We start from the raw sequence: 16,089 nt of genomic DNA on the forward strand, positions 1-16,089 counted from the left end.
AGCGTGGAGTGACAGAGGGAAAGGGCGTGGCGGCGGCAGAAGGGGCACTTGAGGTCAAAAGCCAAATCGTCAAGATGCATGTATCACCTGCGGCCGGCACGGACGCTGGCACAAGAACTGCCCTAACTGAGACCAGACCCAAGGTGGACAACGCGATGACCAGCAGCAGACTGAGGGGAGTGGGGCAGGACTCCAGGAGACGCTTCAGGCTGTCTGTGTGTGTTTTTGCATCAAGGAACTGATGCAAAAACACACACAGACACATGCTGACACAATGAAGAATGCTTTGCTAAAAAGTGCTCGTGCTGATACACAGAACAACACACACACTGTTGCAAGAAGCCATTGAACATTTTGAAGGCATGTCATGCCACAGGGCAGGCTAGATTCTCATTCCCATCCTCAAAGACCCCACACACCCTCAACACACTGTTCACACTTCTGCCCTCAAAACGAAGGTTCAGACGTGTGAAATCCAGACTCAACAGCTCCTTCTTCCCCACTGCCATCAGACGCTGGAACAGCTGACCGATTTTAACAGTAATCATTTTTGCACATCAGGTCATCTCACATATCAAACCAGCATGTTAAGCTCATAGCTCTTTGCACATAAATCTGTTTAAAACTTCAATTTTATTTATTCATGCTATTTGTATTTTATCTTATTTGTACATAGTAACCAGTATCAGTGTGTGGACAGCAGAGAAAGAATTTAATTGTACAGAGAAATGTTTTTTCTTTGTGCACATGACAATAAACGCTTTGAATCTTTGAATCTTGAACTCGACCGACAACAACGATCTCTCCTAAAGCGATGTGTATACTTAGTCGTGGAGGCCGCTACAAATGTCTGATTTATGCGCTCGAGTCAATGGACTGTTTCCACAGGACTGTGGAAGCGCTGGTATGGCTTCTGTCCTGTGGGGACAGGCAGGAACACTTTGTGTGTTTGAAACTTTTCCCACATCGCTGACATCAGTGTGGCTTCTCTCCAGTGTGGATAAGCAGGCGTCTCTCATCGTGGCTTTAACCCCTTGAACACATTGCTCACGTCGATCTGGCTTTTCCCTTCCAGTGACAGATTGATCTTCATTACTTTACTAGAATAAGCTGTCTGCTTACCTGTCCTGGTACAACCACACAACAAGGTCCACTGTGAGCTGTTGTTTCGTTTAGCATTTCACACAAAGCCTACAATTCACACTAGCAACATACTTTTACTTTAATGGTCTGGATGTGTCTCATGTTTTAAACTTTCTGCATATTCTGTTGTTTTAATTTCGGCGTACCTGCTTGAGAGGAATGAAATACACACAAAACACATCAAATCAAATGTGAGTTTTAGTCCAATTTATTTGTTTAATTATCACATCACTAATTAACAAGTAATCACAATACATTTTTTTCCAAACCGAAAAATAAAATTCAAATTATGAAAAACAAACACACACACGCAAAAAACAAAACAAAAACAAGGAGGTTCTTCAAATGACAGAGTAAGTCTACCTAACACATCCCATAGTTTTTCAGCATGCTCTGCAGGTACAGTAGGTGTTCGTTAGCTAGTGTTACACTTGCATGTCAGATGTGAGTGTGGCAGCGTTCGATGAAGCACTACGAGGCTCCTTGGACAGATTTCAGAGGAGCTTTTATTAAATAAGCCAAAATGTTAGCTACGGTTCATTTTCTCAGCCTCAAATAAGAACGTTTTAGGGTCTCTGCCCTCTGAGTGCCGTAACAGAGCGGCTAATAGGCTTTGATATGCAGAATGTCCAAATGACAGGCCTGTATGTGGACCTCTGTGCCCACTGTTATGCAGTGGCATGTGATTCAGGTGCATTAGCTTCATTCCCATTTAGCTTTATTCTTTTATTATATGAACCTGCAGAGGTCACTGTATGCTTACAGAAACGTTTCTCACCTCTTAGGACTGGGCTTGCAAGCATAATTTCATAGTGTGCAGACATACATGTGCGTGCACTATACATTTTGTTAAAAAGGCTGCAGTTAATTAAATAATTAAGCATATATACGTCAATGTTTCTAAATCGAGCTGCTGCGACAACTCAAAATAAAATCATCTGCTATAATATTTGAAAGACTTGAAGAAGTGCTGCACTGGGAGTCTCAATTCTGGGCGAGATGCAGTCTGTAAAAGTGGCTGTGACAAATTTGATATTTTACACCCTCCAATCAGATGAGCACGCCCCCCACAGAGCTACAGGAGTGCATACGTTGTGTCTTTACTGCACTTATATCTCAAAAGACATTCTTTACTTCGGTGGCCCCTTTCAATAAAAACAGGTAGACCTTTTTATTTTTGCAGTTCTTAAAAACAGCCATAATAGTTATGATGCTTCCTTAAGGGTACTTGGAAAACTCCCCACCAACCAACCCTGCCTGGTATCTACTTTGCTTACTTCTTATATTTTAGGGGCCATGAAGAGGACTACAGAGCACATCTGTACACCCGTGTACTGGTAAGTAGAAACTCTGGGAGAAAAGCAAAGCTAGAAGAAGTTGGGACAGGCACAAGGAAGCTTTTTGCTAGAAGACAGCTGCTGCGGCGCAAACAAAGCAATTCAACTGCTTGATGACAGCTTTTATTAACGCGCCACCATCTGCATGTGAAATATTCCCAAAGACAATTCCAAAGACATTGGTTGACTTCCCGTCCCTGTACTTCTGTTAAAAATTACCGATGACTAAATCGATTAACAGCTGAAGAAGAAGAGAGAGGGCATGGGCATTCACACTACTGCAAAAGCTCACTCAGAATGAAGGATCACTTATTCCTCATTATTTCCACTCCATAACAGTCAACCCTCGCTGATACACTCAAGCTTTAAGGTGCTAAAGAATGTCATCAGAGCTTTTCTACAAATCACAGATTTTAGTGTCAGCTTGCACTGAAAACCTCTGTGTTTCTGTAGTTGGATGCTATTGCTAGGAAGAGCCTAATGAAGCTGAATTTGCATTTTGCTTTTTGGGAATTTTGCTACATTTGACAAAAACAATGACTTTGCAAACACAGACTGGAAACAACTGTGTGAGTAGTTCAAACGTAAGTACTGTTCTTCAGAAAACTGTCGGGTATACCTCAAACATTTTGGCAGTTACATGATGAGTTTCACCTCGCGGCGTCACAATGTTAGCTTAGATTATTGTGGCCAAAAGGATTAACAGCACTATTTCTTATTGTGATATCAACAGAAAATTACAAACAAACCTCTCATGCTAGTGAGGTAACATTTTCAAACATGGTAGCTAAACATGGTAGCTACTGCTAGCTACCAGAAGCTTGTTAGCTTCTTTCAACGCATTGTTTTGGTTTTATAATTTGGAACTTTGCTGTTTTACTTCATTGTCATGAACCCTGTTTTCAGACATAACAGCAGACAGCTGTTTGCAGTTTTAAAAAAAGCACCAGATGGGAGGCAAGTACAGTTAGCAGCTGAGTGGTGAAAAAAGCTAGCCATTAACTGTAGCATGTAGCAGCTAAAGAGTTGGTTGAGTCGAAGATAAAAAGAAAATGCTGTTCTTTTATTAAGCTAAGACGTATTACATGGACTGAAAAGGGCATGCTATGTTTGCTAACACGTTCCCCATCCTAACTTTATGAGATAATGTTTTGATCTATCATATTTTCATTTGCCAGTCAGTTAGATGTATGGTATCAGTTTCAGATGATACCCAGCCCTTGTTATATTACTTTAATGACTGCTGACAGAATCAGTTTGACAAAGCCAAAAGAGCAAACAAACAAACAAAAGAAACCCTCTTTAAATCCTGACAGTGGCTGACCTGTGTGTGTGTTTGAGCCACGGAGTTGGTGCATACAAATCTGTGGTCAGCTGTGAAATTCAATCATGATTTTAAAAAGGGGAAACAAAGATTACAAACTGGTTCTTCCTCTCTGTTTCCTTTAAAACATAAATCAGCTAATCTCGACACTAATTGACCAAACCACAACACTTTCATAATGGACATCAGCCTTTAACCTAGAGTCATATTATCTGGCCATGCATTACAAAGGCAACATTTGATTACATTGCTACAATAGAAGAGGATAAAGCCACATCGTCCCTGCTGCTGTTCCAACAGGACACAGGAGCTGAAGCTTTAGCCAAATGCCAAACAACATGCTACCATGATCCTCACACACCTGAATGGGACAAGAAGCACTATCAGGAAAGGGTCACTTACAGGATTTCCTTTTAACAGCAGCACCAGATTTCTCCTGGCATTTCCTTTCACTCCCTCTGAGCAGTTTTAGGTCAGAGCCTGGGTCAGCCTCATTCGCTGTACTTCAAAATGACAGGAGGCACATACGATACACACAGCTCCTTCGACTTCAGACATATTTCATATTTCCTCATCCACATTTGGGCTGCAGACTGAACTTCAACTTCCTCTATTACGTTTCAGAAACGTTCAGGTTACAGGCTTCCTGCTATTTTGCCATTAATAAAAAAACAACCCTTTTCACGCTTCTAGCCACGCCTGCTTTTTCAACGTCCTCTCTCCCTCTGAATCTCTTTCGTCACTGTGTGTCTTGGTTTAGAAAAACCTGTGCGTGTTTCCAAGATTTTCTGATCAGACAAAAAAAAAAACGACCGCCCGTTGTATTGCTTATGCAGGAAGACACTATAAATAAATACAACTTTGTTTTAAAAATCAATGAAGGAGGAGGAAAGGAAAAAAAGAAAGACGCAAGAAATAAGATGAGCAGAACACCGAAGCTCATTTTTACACGATTTGTGTCACTCAAACACATCATCACAAACACAGAGAATAAAGAGTTAAACAGCCTACATGTTGTCTAGCTTTATTTTGTTTGTCAGCGCGTTTATGGTAAGTGTTGCTGAAGAGAGAGGAGGAGACGGTGAGATGAGTTACTATGATGTCACTGAAGCAGAGAGTAAGTGGATGCAGGTAACAAACAGCCCCTAGAGTCACAAAGGAAAGAGAAGCCAGGGTTTCCATGCTGTTTAGTAGATGAGTGAAGTGACTTGCTGCTGACGCTGCTGTGGGTGCGGATGCTACTGGGGGAGGGTGATGGAGAGCACAGTCTGCCACAAGGCTGTGGGGTGAAGAGGATCCAAGCAAAAACCCAGAATGTGAGAAAACCTTACTGTGCCCTCGTTTCCCCTTCGCCTCTCACCAGGCACAGTCTACACAGTCACTCAGCCAAATCTAGCAGGGCGAGGGTGACGGCGCACAATCAGTGTGAGAGGAAAAGCATGATGGAACTACTCGATGGGTCAAAATGTAGCAATAGCAGGTTAGAGATATTGAGAGGGGTCACAACGGTCACGATCCCTTTAAGGAGCTGCTGCGGTCGACCCCCTGGACCTCCACCTGGAGCTGCAGCGAGGAGGGGGCGAAGGGGGAGCTGACGCAGCCGACCGAAGCCAGCGACTCGATGAGGGAGACACTACGAGTTGTCGGTTGCTGTTGTTGTTGGTGGTAGCTGGTATGTAGGGAATAAGAGGAGCCGTGTGGGTGGGGTCTGTTACTGTTGTTGTCCTGTGGGGCTAGCCAGGTGACGATGTCAGCGCCGTGGTCCGTGCGAGAGCGAGCATTCTCGCGGAAGTTGAGCTTGAAAGACTCAATCTAAAGCAGAAACGTTTGGGGGGAGGAGGGGAGGACAGGTAGGGAGAGGGGGAGAGAACAAGAACAAAGAAGGAAAACAGGAAAGACAAGGTGGGAGAGGGGGAGGCGGTGACGTTGAGGGGGGGAGTTGAAATGAGGAGGGCAGAGGGACAGCAGAATTAGATGCCTGTAAGATAAAAGATGGTGATGTGATCAGGAGCTTTGGACTGCAGACAGCACAACAATCAGACACTCGGCTCAGCAGGACAAGTACATCAAACCTTTCCTGCCTCCTCCTGGTTCACTATGTGGGGATCCCACCCAAACTAACACACCAACACATACTTACTTGTCTCTGGGATGTGTGAGTCCAGAGCCTGGGGCTCCTGGAGGCCCTCACTATGACAGGGAGCCCCGTCCTTCAACCCATTCTTCAGGGCAGCGGGGCCCCCAGCCTGCCCTGGCTCGGAGCCTGGGGCCGGGGCAGGGCTGCCACTCAGGGGGTCCCCACTCCCCTCTGTTGCCTCCTGTGCCCCCTCAGCCTAGAAACACATAGCAGGATGTGTCAATTGGTGGGGATGGAACAACCTGGCTCCAAATCTCCATCATCATGGCTGAGACGTAAAACTATAAGTTTTAATTATTATTATAACTTTTTTGTGAACAGCAACATGAAGTTCTTCAAACAGCAGTTTATGAGTAATTTATTTAGACATTTTTGGATGACAAGAATTTGATTAATGCAGCTAGAAGGATGTGGAGCCAGACTGAGGTGAGGTATGGAAGCTCTGAAAGGTTCAGCGAGAAAAACGACTTAACCTACATTGCTGTCTTACGACTTAAAAACAGGTGGAAATAACAGATTTTGCCAGGATATTCTGTAAAATAGTCCTCAGACTTGTACAGGTTAGCATCTTCAGTGAAGGATCAGCGCTGGTGATGAGAACTGGGTCTCCCCAGCAGGTGACTTATTTTCAGATGAAGCGTCCAAAAGGGAATTAATTCAGGAGTGGAACCAGAAGTGTGCTCGTCCTTTCCCCAAAGATTCACCAGGTTACGAACCTGAAATTGTCCCTGATGGTCAGACTGTCAGTGAGGACTCCACTGCAGTGTCCTGAGTTAATGTGTGCAAACAGCTTTAGGAATGATCTCGGCAAAATCCTTGTTCCACCTGTTCCCCAGTGCTGCACTCTGAGGTAAAACTACTGGATCAGTAATGGAAAGTGGATCCTTTCCCCTTTGGTTGGGAACTCAGAGCTTTCATAGTGGAAAAGAGATGGAAATACAAAAGACCCAAAAAACAACAACTTAAGAATACAATATTACAAATAACATCTGAGCATGCCCAATGAATGCAATGATAGAAATATAACTGAAAGTCAAACTCATCACCGAACAAAGCTGATGTAATGTGAAGGACACGTCTCTACAAAGTGCCAACATTAGCTTCTCCCAGTTAAACCCACTTTAAAACCCTTCTCCTCACACACAAGTTCTTTAATAATAAGGTTAAAGGTCAACCCAACAGAGCATTTCACTCTCACACTGCAGCCTTAGTCGTGGGTCCTACAGTTTTTGAAGTCGAGCTCTCAGCTTTCCTCTTCTGCTCCCAGTTTGGATCCATGAGCAGACTGTTGCTGACTGCTGATTTGGAGCTACATAATAAAACTGAATTGAATTGAACATTATTCTATCTTGGACGAATTTAATGTCACTGTAACAATTTCTCCAAAAGCAAAAATCAAAACCTGTCAGAATGAACCAAAGATGCCTGAACAGCTGGGAACACACTGAGAAATGAGCCAGGAAACAGTTTCCCTTCCACGGAACGACCACAGGCAAGACGCCTAAGAGACTGTGTGTGTGTGTGTGTGTGTGTGTGTGTGTGTGTGTGTGTGTGTGCATTGTAATGAAGGAGCAGTAATAGACACTAAACATGGGATTGTGCAACGGTTGCAAAGGTTCAGGTTCTGCATAAATCTGGATTCTGCAGAATGGAAAAAGGGGAAACTGTATCCTTTCATTGCTTCCAAAATAAAGATACATTTTACAAAGCTGTGCAAATCAGTGCTAAAAATAGGCTCTCTTATTTTGATGTTTGTTCTATTCGTAGCAATGATCACGAAGATCACGATGACCGGGCAAGCAAACTAGTGAATGAGGATGAAGATGTGACGATGTGGTGACCATGAAACAGACAGGCTGCCATAGGCTGAGGGGACAGGTGACATCATTATCATTTGATGAACTGGTGAATTTATATCCATTCTTTTATGTAACATGAACATTTTGAACGTTTTCAGTTTTTATTAAAAAACCAAAACCAAAAAATGGGCCCTTTATCTGTCACGGCTGCTTTCTGTGTCTCTGAATGTGCTGGGGGAGCATCCAGACGCTTTCACAACAGCAAGCTCAGGAGACAGGAAGCTGGCTGCAGGGAGGAGGGTTCGAGGCCGGTGTGTGAGGCCATCCCACCTTACATGTCATTACCAACACAGAGGCCGAACAAGACCAACGGAAAAAGCCAGAGTCTTCATTTTTTGCCCCGATACACAAGTAATCCCACGATGTAACACATTTTTAAATACTAACATGCAGACGCATGCAGACCGGAAGGAACTGAATTCACAACAGTGTCCTTCAGACAGAGGTCAGGGTTAGAGGGCGATGCTGCGAGACATCAGATGCAAAGCAGTTTTAGAAGGTTCTGATGTCACGTGTCAGTGATTTTCAGGACGGGATTTTTTCATGATCCTACGTCTGTGAGAATGAAGCCAAGACAATCCTGAAGAAGCAGGTTCGGTCTTTTTTAAACTTAAATTCAGTTGTGACTGTTTATTGAAATGTCCTTGCTTCACCCTGTGAGGAGAAGTTGATTTATGTCGACTCGAGCTCCCAGAACATAAACTCCACAACAGTTGTTGTCTACAAGCTACAAGCAAAGTTAGCCTTGAGACCAGGGCTGATGCTCCTGCCTCAAGTCTCACTTCTGGATTCATATCTGCCTGGATCTTGTGCCCTGCTGACAGTGGACAGCTCGCACAAAAAGCTGTGAAACTGCAGCTTTCATACATAAGGTTAAAAAAAATCTATATTGTTCTTATTTTATTCATTTATCATAAGTGTCGTTAGTCTCATGAGGGATTTAGAAACACGGGTGCAGTCACTTCATTTTAATACCAAGAGCGTTTTTTTTTCACCGTTAAATATGGATGAAATCAGCAGAAAACTGTGTGTCAGGTTGCATGATTGAAATATTCTCTTTATTTTGGGCCTTGAGAGGGTAAATCGGAGGTTGTGATTTTAACCAAACCCAGTTCGTCGGTAAGTTAAATGGCACTTTTCACAGATACAAATCACAAAGTGCTTCACAATACAACCAGAAATATAAATAATAATATAAAACATTAATTAAAAGCTTGTTTGTATAGAAATGTCTTCAGCTGCTCTTTCAAAGAGTCGATGGAGTCTGTACAGCCTAAAGACAACAGAGCTCCACAGCTTTGGTGCCTGTACGTGGGACCAACAGTGACCTCTGACCTGACGACCTAAGTGCTCAGCAGGTCAGAGATAAACTGGGGAGCCTCACCGTGCAGAGCTCTAACAGATAAAACTACTATTTTAAAATGAAACCTAAAATTTACTGACAACCAATGAAGAGAAGCCAAAACTGGATTCTGGAGCGTTCTGTACAGTCTGAAGGCGATCCAAAGCTGATTTGAAACAAGTAAAAAGACCACTACAATAATCCAAACGAGAAGAAATAAAAGCAGGTTCTGCCTTTGACACCAGGGGTCTGAGTTTAGAAATGTTTCTTGGATGAAAAAAACAGTTGTTTGGAGTGTTTGTCAAGCGACATTGAACTGTCAAATATATGTCAAATAACACTAGTGAATAGCAGGTGGGCGGGGCTTCTCTGCTTCCATTCAGGGATGACCATGACGAGGTCATGTACCCTGTCGCTGACATCCAGAAGCACTTTTGTTACTTTGTTTAATATGAGCACTGTACAGTGGATGTCCGTACTGGGAGGATGAGAGTGTGTTAGTGCTGTAATGTAAGGATAAAGGCCATTATCGCCATTTGTGGACATAAATTTAAAAAAACGTTTCTTTGTTTTTTCTGTCGTGTTGTACCAAACCCTGACTCACCAGTTGTCCTTCATATTAACTGTAACTGTTGTTACAGCGCTACTTTCTTTATTCATGAAAGCGAGTCACCCCAGCTGCAGCTGGCGCTCATCGTTTTCACTCTTTAGTTTGTTGACTGATCAGAAACAGTTCAGTGGATTCAGAGAGACGTAAACACAGCGTGCACGGCTGTGGCTCGCGATCTCACCTTGATGTTTCCTCCTCCAGGTGAATGGCTCACATTGTCCATGGAGCCCACTTTGGACTGAGCCTTTTCCCTAAAGTTCACTTTGTGAGACTCGATCTTCACATCGCCGCCTCCTGCAACACACACATGTACGCAGATGCAAGCTTGTGCAGTCACAGACAGCCTGTAGTGCTGATGTATTGATTCATTGTTATTGTTTTATGACTGCAAACTCAGAGCACACAGGTTTAGCTCACCAGGCTTGTGCTTAAGGTTGTCCTTGGAGCCCAGCTTTGACGTCACCTTACTGACGTCCACCTTCTTGTTGAGAATCTGCACCTGTTGAATGTCACAAATGTTCCTTCTTTAATCCACAGATTCGTGTAAAAATGCTCGACTGTGGTTGAATAAAAGGACCAATCAGAAAAAAGAAACCCAACGTCCTGATTATACTTTGAGTTACCAGCATCAGGACAAACAGCACGCTGAACAAACCGCATCTTCTAGTTTCTTCGTCCGTGTTGTAGAAAAATGTTTTTTTGTGAAATATGTTTGTGCTGAACCCACGACAGAGACTAAAGGGAGGAGCTTGGCACAGCATCATTGCAGGAAACCAGAAACCCCAGATTTCTCTCAGTGATTTTGTCCTTACAGAACCAAGACAGCCAATCAGAGGGCAGAGGCTCCTGTTGGGTTGAGTAGGGTTTAGTAGGTTAGTGGGAGGGCGGGACAACACAAGACAACTTTAAGGAAGCGAGCAGGAGTGTGAAGCAGGTTCTGGGGAGGGGCTTGTACCTAAGCTTGGCCAGCATGCCAACAACTACAAAGCTCCATTTTCCAGCCAAGAGCAGCATTTACGTTACGAACATCGTCTTACATTTCTCTTCTTTACACTGTGCCTCTCTTACAGCATTTCATCTGTGGCCTTCCCTTCATTCGAGCCATTTTAATGGGCTCTAAATATCAGACTAACTGGCCGGGACATGTGGGCTCTGGTTGTGGGCCAGACAGTACTTACATTCCCTCCACCAGGAACATGCTTCATATTGTCCTTGGAGCCCAAGCGAGATGTGACGTGGCTGAAGTCCAGCTTTTTGGAGACTATCTGAACCTATATGGACACAGCATAGCAGCAAGAGGGGAGCAGAGAAGAGCGAGGGAAAAGAGGGGAGGAGATGATAGAGGAGAGGTGAGGTAGAACAGAAGCAGAAACAAGAAGAGAAAGTGCAGGGAGGAAGAAGTCACCATTACAGGTAGGGTTAGAAAGGAAAGGATAGAAGGCGGAGCGAGGTTCTCTTTAGCTAAACATAGCCGGTCGTTCAGCATCGCTGCTGTTTAAATAAGATGGAAACAGAGCACCAGGAGAAAAGGACAGCTGAAGGCCCCAAAGAGCACACCGAATCTGCTTTATGAAGCGCACACATGCAGCACAGCATACAGACGTGAACGTCTCGGACCCTCATTAAACTCTTTAAACGGAGACGCTGCCGCACACGTTGGTTAGCTGAACTAAACATACACCAAGAATTAAAACACACATATTATTTACAATACGTCAGGTTAGACTGCTAGACCCAACACACACATTCTGCATCCAAATGAGTTTAGTACGGTGGCCCTGAGAGGTCAAACACACCTTAACAAAACAACAGTAGACAGAAAAATGCAAAAGCTCATGAAACACAGCAGATGTCGAATAAAACACGTGAAAAATAGAAGAAATGCAGAAATAGCTAAAAACTAAATCACAAAGGAAAACAGAAGCGTTTCTGGGGACACGAGAAGTGACAAGCTAACAAGCTAACAGGCTAACAGGCTAAAGGTCAACATGTATCTACAGTATTATATGAAACACATCGATAAAACACACCTGCACCTCCCTCACAGCACCGATGAGTCCTCTGCTTCTATTCAGCATGTTTGAATGTTACTTGTAATGAGTGCAGTTCATTTAGTTTTGTGTCCCAGAAACACTCGTGTTTTGTTTCTGATTTAATTTTAAGCTTTTGCTGCAGTTTTTCCTACAATTGTTGTTTTTTATTCAACTTGTGTTTTTTGGTGTTTTTCTATTTGTTTTGTCACCCTGACCTACAATAAGACGGAGACAAAAGAAGAAGAGCAACAAGCTGAAAAGTTGAAAGGTCCATAGATGACGTCTGTAGCTGTCTGGGTCCAGAACATAGTTTGGTTGCACTGCAGTCTGTGAGCTCAGTAAGCACGTTCCTGATGAATTTATGCTGTAAACGTCTATTTTTAAAGTCCCACTAAACACAGCATGGTGTTCATGTGTAAATTATGATCAGTGGGTGGACCCACACTGGCCATGCCCATCTTTTATATACAGCCTAAGGTAATGATCACACGTACCAATCATGTGCAGGTGACTGTGTCCATGTGTGACTGATCTTTATCTGGACTTCAGTGACTCGGACGCCCGTTAACAGTTAACATTTAAATGAGTTAAGGTCAAAGAATAATTCGTGTGCTTCTGTCACTTTTGTAATGCAATGAACCTGAGAAAAATGCATTTAGACTCCCTGGATGGTGTATGGATCGTAACACGTTTGGAATCGAACGTTTTATCTTTGTCCACAAACTACAGATTTAGACTGGGAGAGCAGCGGCTTGCTTCAAACAGCTTCTCTGCATTGTGTTAACTCACAAGCTGCTTCAAACCCCAGGCCAGGGTTAATTATCTTGGTTAATTAATGAGCAGAGGGTTCAAATTTAATTACAAATTGACCATAAATAATCCGATAACTAATTTCCCCACAGACACGTCTGATGCCCGTGTTGGGAGAAACTGAGAGAACAGGAGGCGTGTGCAATTTCAAGAGCCTCCAGTATACTGGCTAGCCTGCTCTTGTGCTCTCACTGGGTCGAGTTAATAAAAAAACAACAGAAATGAGAAGCAGAGAAAGGCAACCGGAAAATATATCAACAGAAAAGAGGGTCATGGTGGGAGGATGGAGAGGGAACTCACTTTGCCCTGGCTGCTCTCTTTGGAGGTGAAACCCCTGCTCTGAGAGGAAGGAGGCACCTGGGGAGACAAGTCCACACAGGGTCAACAACAACACCTCGTTAAAAAACACAGGAGGACGAGGTCAGAGTGCAGAGATTGTTTGGAAGCACAGCGGTGAAGGTAAGGAGTGAGGGGAGCGAGGAAGAGTGGAGAGTGCATGCACAAGCAGAACCCGATCAACCCCATCGACTCCACAGTACTCAGTGCTCTGCTGTTTACACCATCGGACTGTGAAACCAGGGCAACAACAGAACCAATGAATGAAATGGCATTTTTAAAATGATCATTTAAGGTTAATTTTCTGTGTTACTGCAAATTAATCAGCTTTTGTCCATCAAGTAAATGTTGGACTTCCTGTAGCAACGACCGCCTGATCTCATATCTTAGCTGTTATTTTGTTGACATTCACAGAAAACTACACGAGACCAGTGTCGTAAACCTTTTCAACATCCATCCTCTTTCTAAAGAGCCTTGATGGAAGTTGTGTGTCTACAATGACAGTAGATGTACATGCAGAGGAAATCCCACGCAAAAAAGAGAAGAAGCAGAACTATGGGGACCATTTTACTTCAGTGAGTGAGCTGATAGGCTTTAGTGGGTTGGACAGGTAGGAACCCACAAGAGGTCAGCGTCAGACGTGAAATCAGAGTTGCACAGTCCACTTCCTGTTAGTCCATGTGCAGTCGGTGTCAGAGAGCACATGCCACACTCATACAGCGGTGAAGACCTACCTTCCCTCCTCCGGGCTGGTGCTTCATGTTGTCCGTAGAGCCGATCTTGGAGCGGACGTTGCGGACATCGGGAGCTGTGGCGGGGCGAGCTGTGCTCCGGGAAGCGGTGGTCGCTGTGGTTGAAGAGGCGGCCCGCGGGGCGCGGGGCACCGGGGGCTTCTTCTCTGGCCCCGTGCCTGCGGCGGAGGATGGCGTTGCTGGTTTGGCTGCTGTGGTTCGTGTGCGGGAGGCAGTGGTGGCGGTGGTGGAGGCAGTGCTGCGGGTGGTGGTGGTCTTAGGCTTGCTTGAGTCAGCTAAAGGGAGAAAATAATTATACAGAGCTTTATAGATCTCTCTGCCAAACTGGAGTTATGATCGCAGCTTTTTCAAACCAGACTTAGAAAAAAAAAAGAGGGTAAAACAGCAAAATAAAATATGGTGGGCATGCATATCCAAGGCAGGAGCCCCCGGACACACAAACCACTCCACCACGTTAGGTAGCGATTCACGGACGCTATACCAGTCTGAGGTGGTGAAGAGAGAGCTGAGAGTGAAAGCAAAGCTCCCACTTTACCTGTCGATCTACGGCCCTACCCTCACCTACGGTCACCAGCTGTGGGTAGTGACCAGAAGGATGAGATCGCGGGTACTCTCCCTTACAGATGGGTGAGAGGGTGAGAAGTTCAACCATCTGGGAGGGCTCAACTGGAAAGGAGCCAGTTGAGGTGGTTCGAGCATCTGACCCTGAATTTCTGAGCAGCAGTGTATAAATACTGCTACAAGCCGACTTCCTGTCTTTATTGTAAGCTAGGATAATCACCTCTGGCTTTATATTTAATGCACAGCTCTTAATGTAAAGCTCGGTTATTTCCAATGATGTTAAACTCTCTGTTAAGCATCTTAAAGATGCGTTTTCAGGAAGACTAAGAGTTCCGACATTATTGCGCCGCGTCTTCTCAAAGACGCATGAGGGCTAATAACGAACACACAACGCTGCCCGTTATCAACCTTAGCATAAAAACCTAAAATTAACATTACAGAAAAATATACAGCGGTGCAAAAACCCCGTCTGCATCCTTTTCTCTGGTACAGTCACCACACGTATCTTTTAAAGGGGAGATATTCAAACACCATTGATTTTCAGTGCTGTAATCCTCTCTGAGTAAAGACACTTTAGCTCCAGCATCCTAAGCCAGCCTGCACTGATGCAGTGCAACATTTGCACCAATTCAAATCTGTCAGTTCACACACTTTGGGCTGGACTGTATGCCAACTCTTCTTTCAGAGCGCTGAGGCATCCTGGACCACGTGTCCTGCTGTCAGTCCTCCCCGAGAGCCTGTCGGATATCTCCGGCTCCCGTTAAGACATATTTAACGGAGGAAATCCTCCCCCTCGCCTTCATGTTTCTAAAGAGTAATTTGACTTTCTGCATGAACCCTGGCAGCTTAGACGAGCTGAGGCTGCATCAGCAAAGAGCTGCAAACTCCTGTCAACAGCAAGGGGACAGTAATCCACAGGCTGCTGCGGTGAAGGTTTTTAACTCTCCAGAGCCTTTCAGCAGTAAAGCCTCCCTCTGCATAAGCCTGCCCAGCATTGTCACGGTCGGACACAATGAGTGCGTTCTGGTGCCGCAGTCCTGCTGACAGCTCTCCTGGTGCCAAAACAAACTACTCTGTCAACAGCAGGAGAAAAGCCACAAACGCACAGAAGAGGCAGACTGAGGCGAAGTGAGGAGAGGATTACAGAGAAGAAGAAACAGGAGAGAAACATATGCAAAGAGACGGCACAGATGGGAGGAGCACTGCGGAGTACCACGGGATCCTTTCCCTCATCACATCAATACCAACTGCAATACAACTGTCTGTATCTACACTGGACTGTGCAGCACTCTAACTAAAGTATTGTCCCATCTTGAGAACAGAACATGCACCACAGTGTCGACCCCCGAGCGGACGAGCTGTACACAGTGGCTTCAGTACACCTGTTCAACAGCTTGTTAATGCAGATAACTAACTGAAAGCACTTAGCCAAGCAGGTATGGTCAAGATGACCAGCTGAAGTTTAAACTGAGAATCAGAATGTGGAGAAAAATGATCGACTGTGACCTTGAACCTGGCTGTCGGTGCCAGATGGGTTGGCCTTTATAGAGACCGGTCTGAAAAATGCAGAAGACCACACCTCATGTCAGCAACGAACACAAAACAGGCTACAGTTCACACGAGCTCACAAACAGACTGTACAACAACCTGGTGTGATGAGCCTGAGAAGGGTCAGGATTAAACTACAGGTGTACACAGCATCAAAGGTCGGATCCATATGTATCAGCGGTTCACAGCTGAAGCACATTCTGCTCTTAGCGTTAGCTTTCTGAGCTGGATGTGGAGCAGGAGATCTGTATGATGCTGTCATCTAAAAAAGGACAAAGCCCTCTGAGGAGCGTTTCC

General features: G+C 44.5%; 1 protein-coding gene across 10 annotated transcripts in view; it reads right to left on the minus strand.

Moving 5' to 3' along the window:
* Window positions 1-5,479: 5,479 nt before the first annotated feature.
* Window positions 5,480-16,089, minus strand: part of LOC309714877 (uncharacterized protein) — a 114,684-nt gene continuing 104,074 nt past the window's right edge. For 7 of the 10 annotated variants that reach the window (XM_082547601.1, XM_082547597.1, XM_082547598.1 and 4 more), the window contains 7 exons: window positions 13,666-13,958; window positions 12,896-12,952; window positions 10,931-11,023; window positions 10,170-10,251; window positions 9,934-10,046; window positions 5,945-6,137; window positions 5,623-5,782 (listed from right to left, as the gene is read on the minus strand). In XM_082547601.1, coding sequence (XP_082403727.1) covers window positions 5,775-5,782; window positions 5,945-6,137; window positions 9,934-10,046; window positions 10,170-10,251; window positions 10,931-11,023; window positions 12,896-12,952; window positions 13,666-13,958 — 839 coding nt within the window. In that variant the 3' untranslated portion in view covers window positions 5,623-5,774. The other 3 variants (XM_082547596.1, XM_082547599.1, XM_082547600.1) reach the window with 3 other exon arrangements.

Source organism: Aulonocara stuartgranti, assembly GCF_965226115.1.
Source record: "Aulonocara stuartgranti genome assembly, chromosome: 9".
Classification (NCBI taxonomy): domain Eukaryota; kingdom Metazoa; phylum Chordata; class Actinopteri; order Cichliformes; family Cichlidae; genus Aulonocara; species Aulonocara stuartgranti.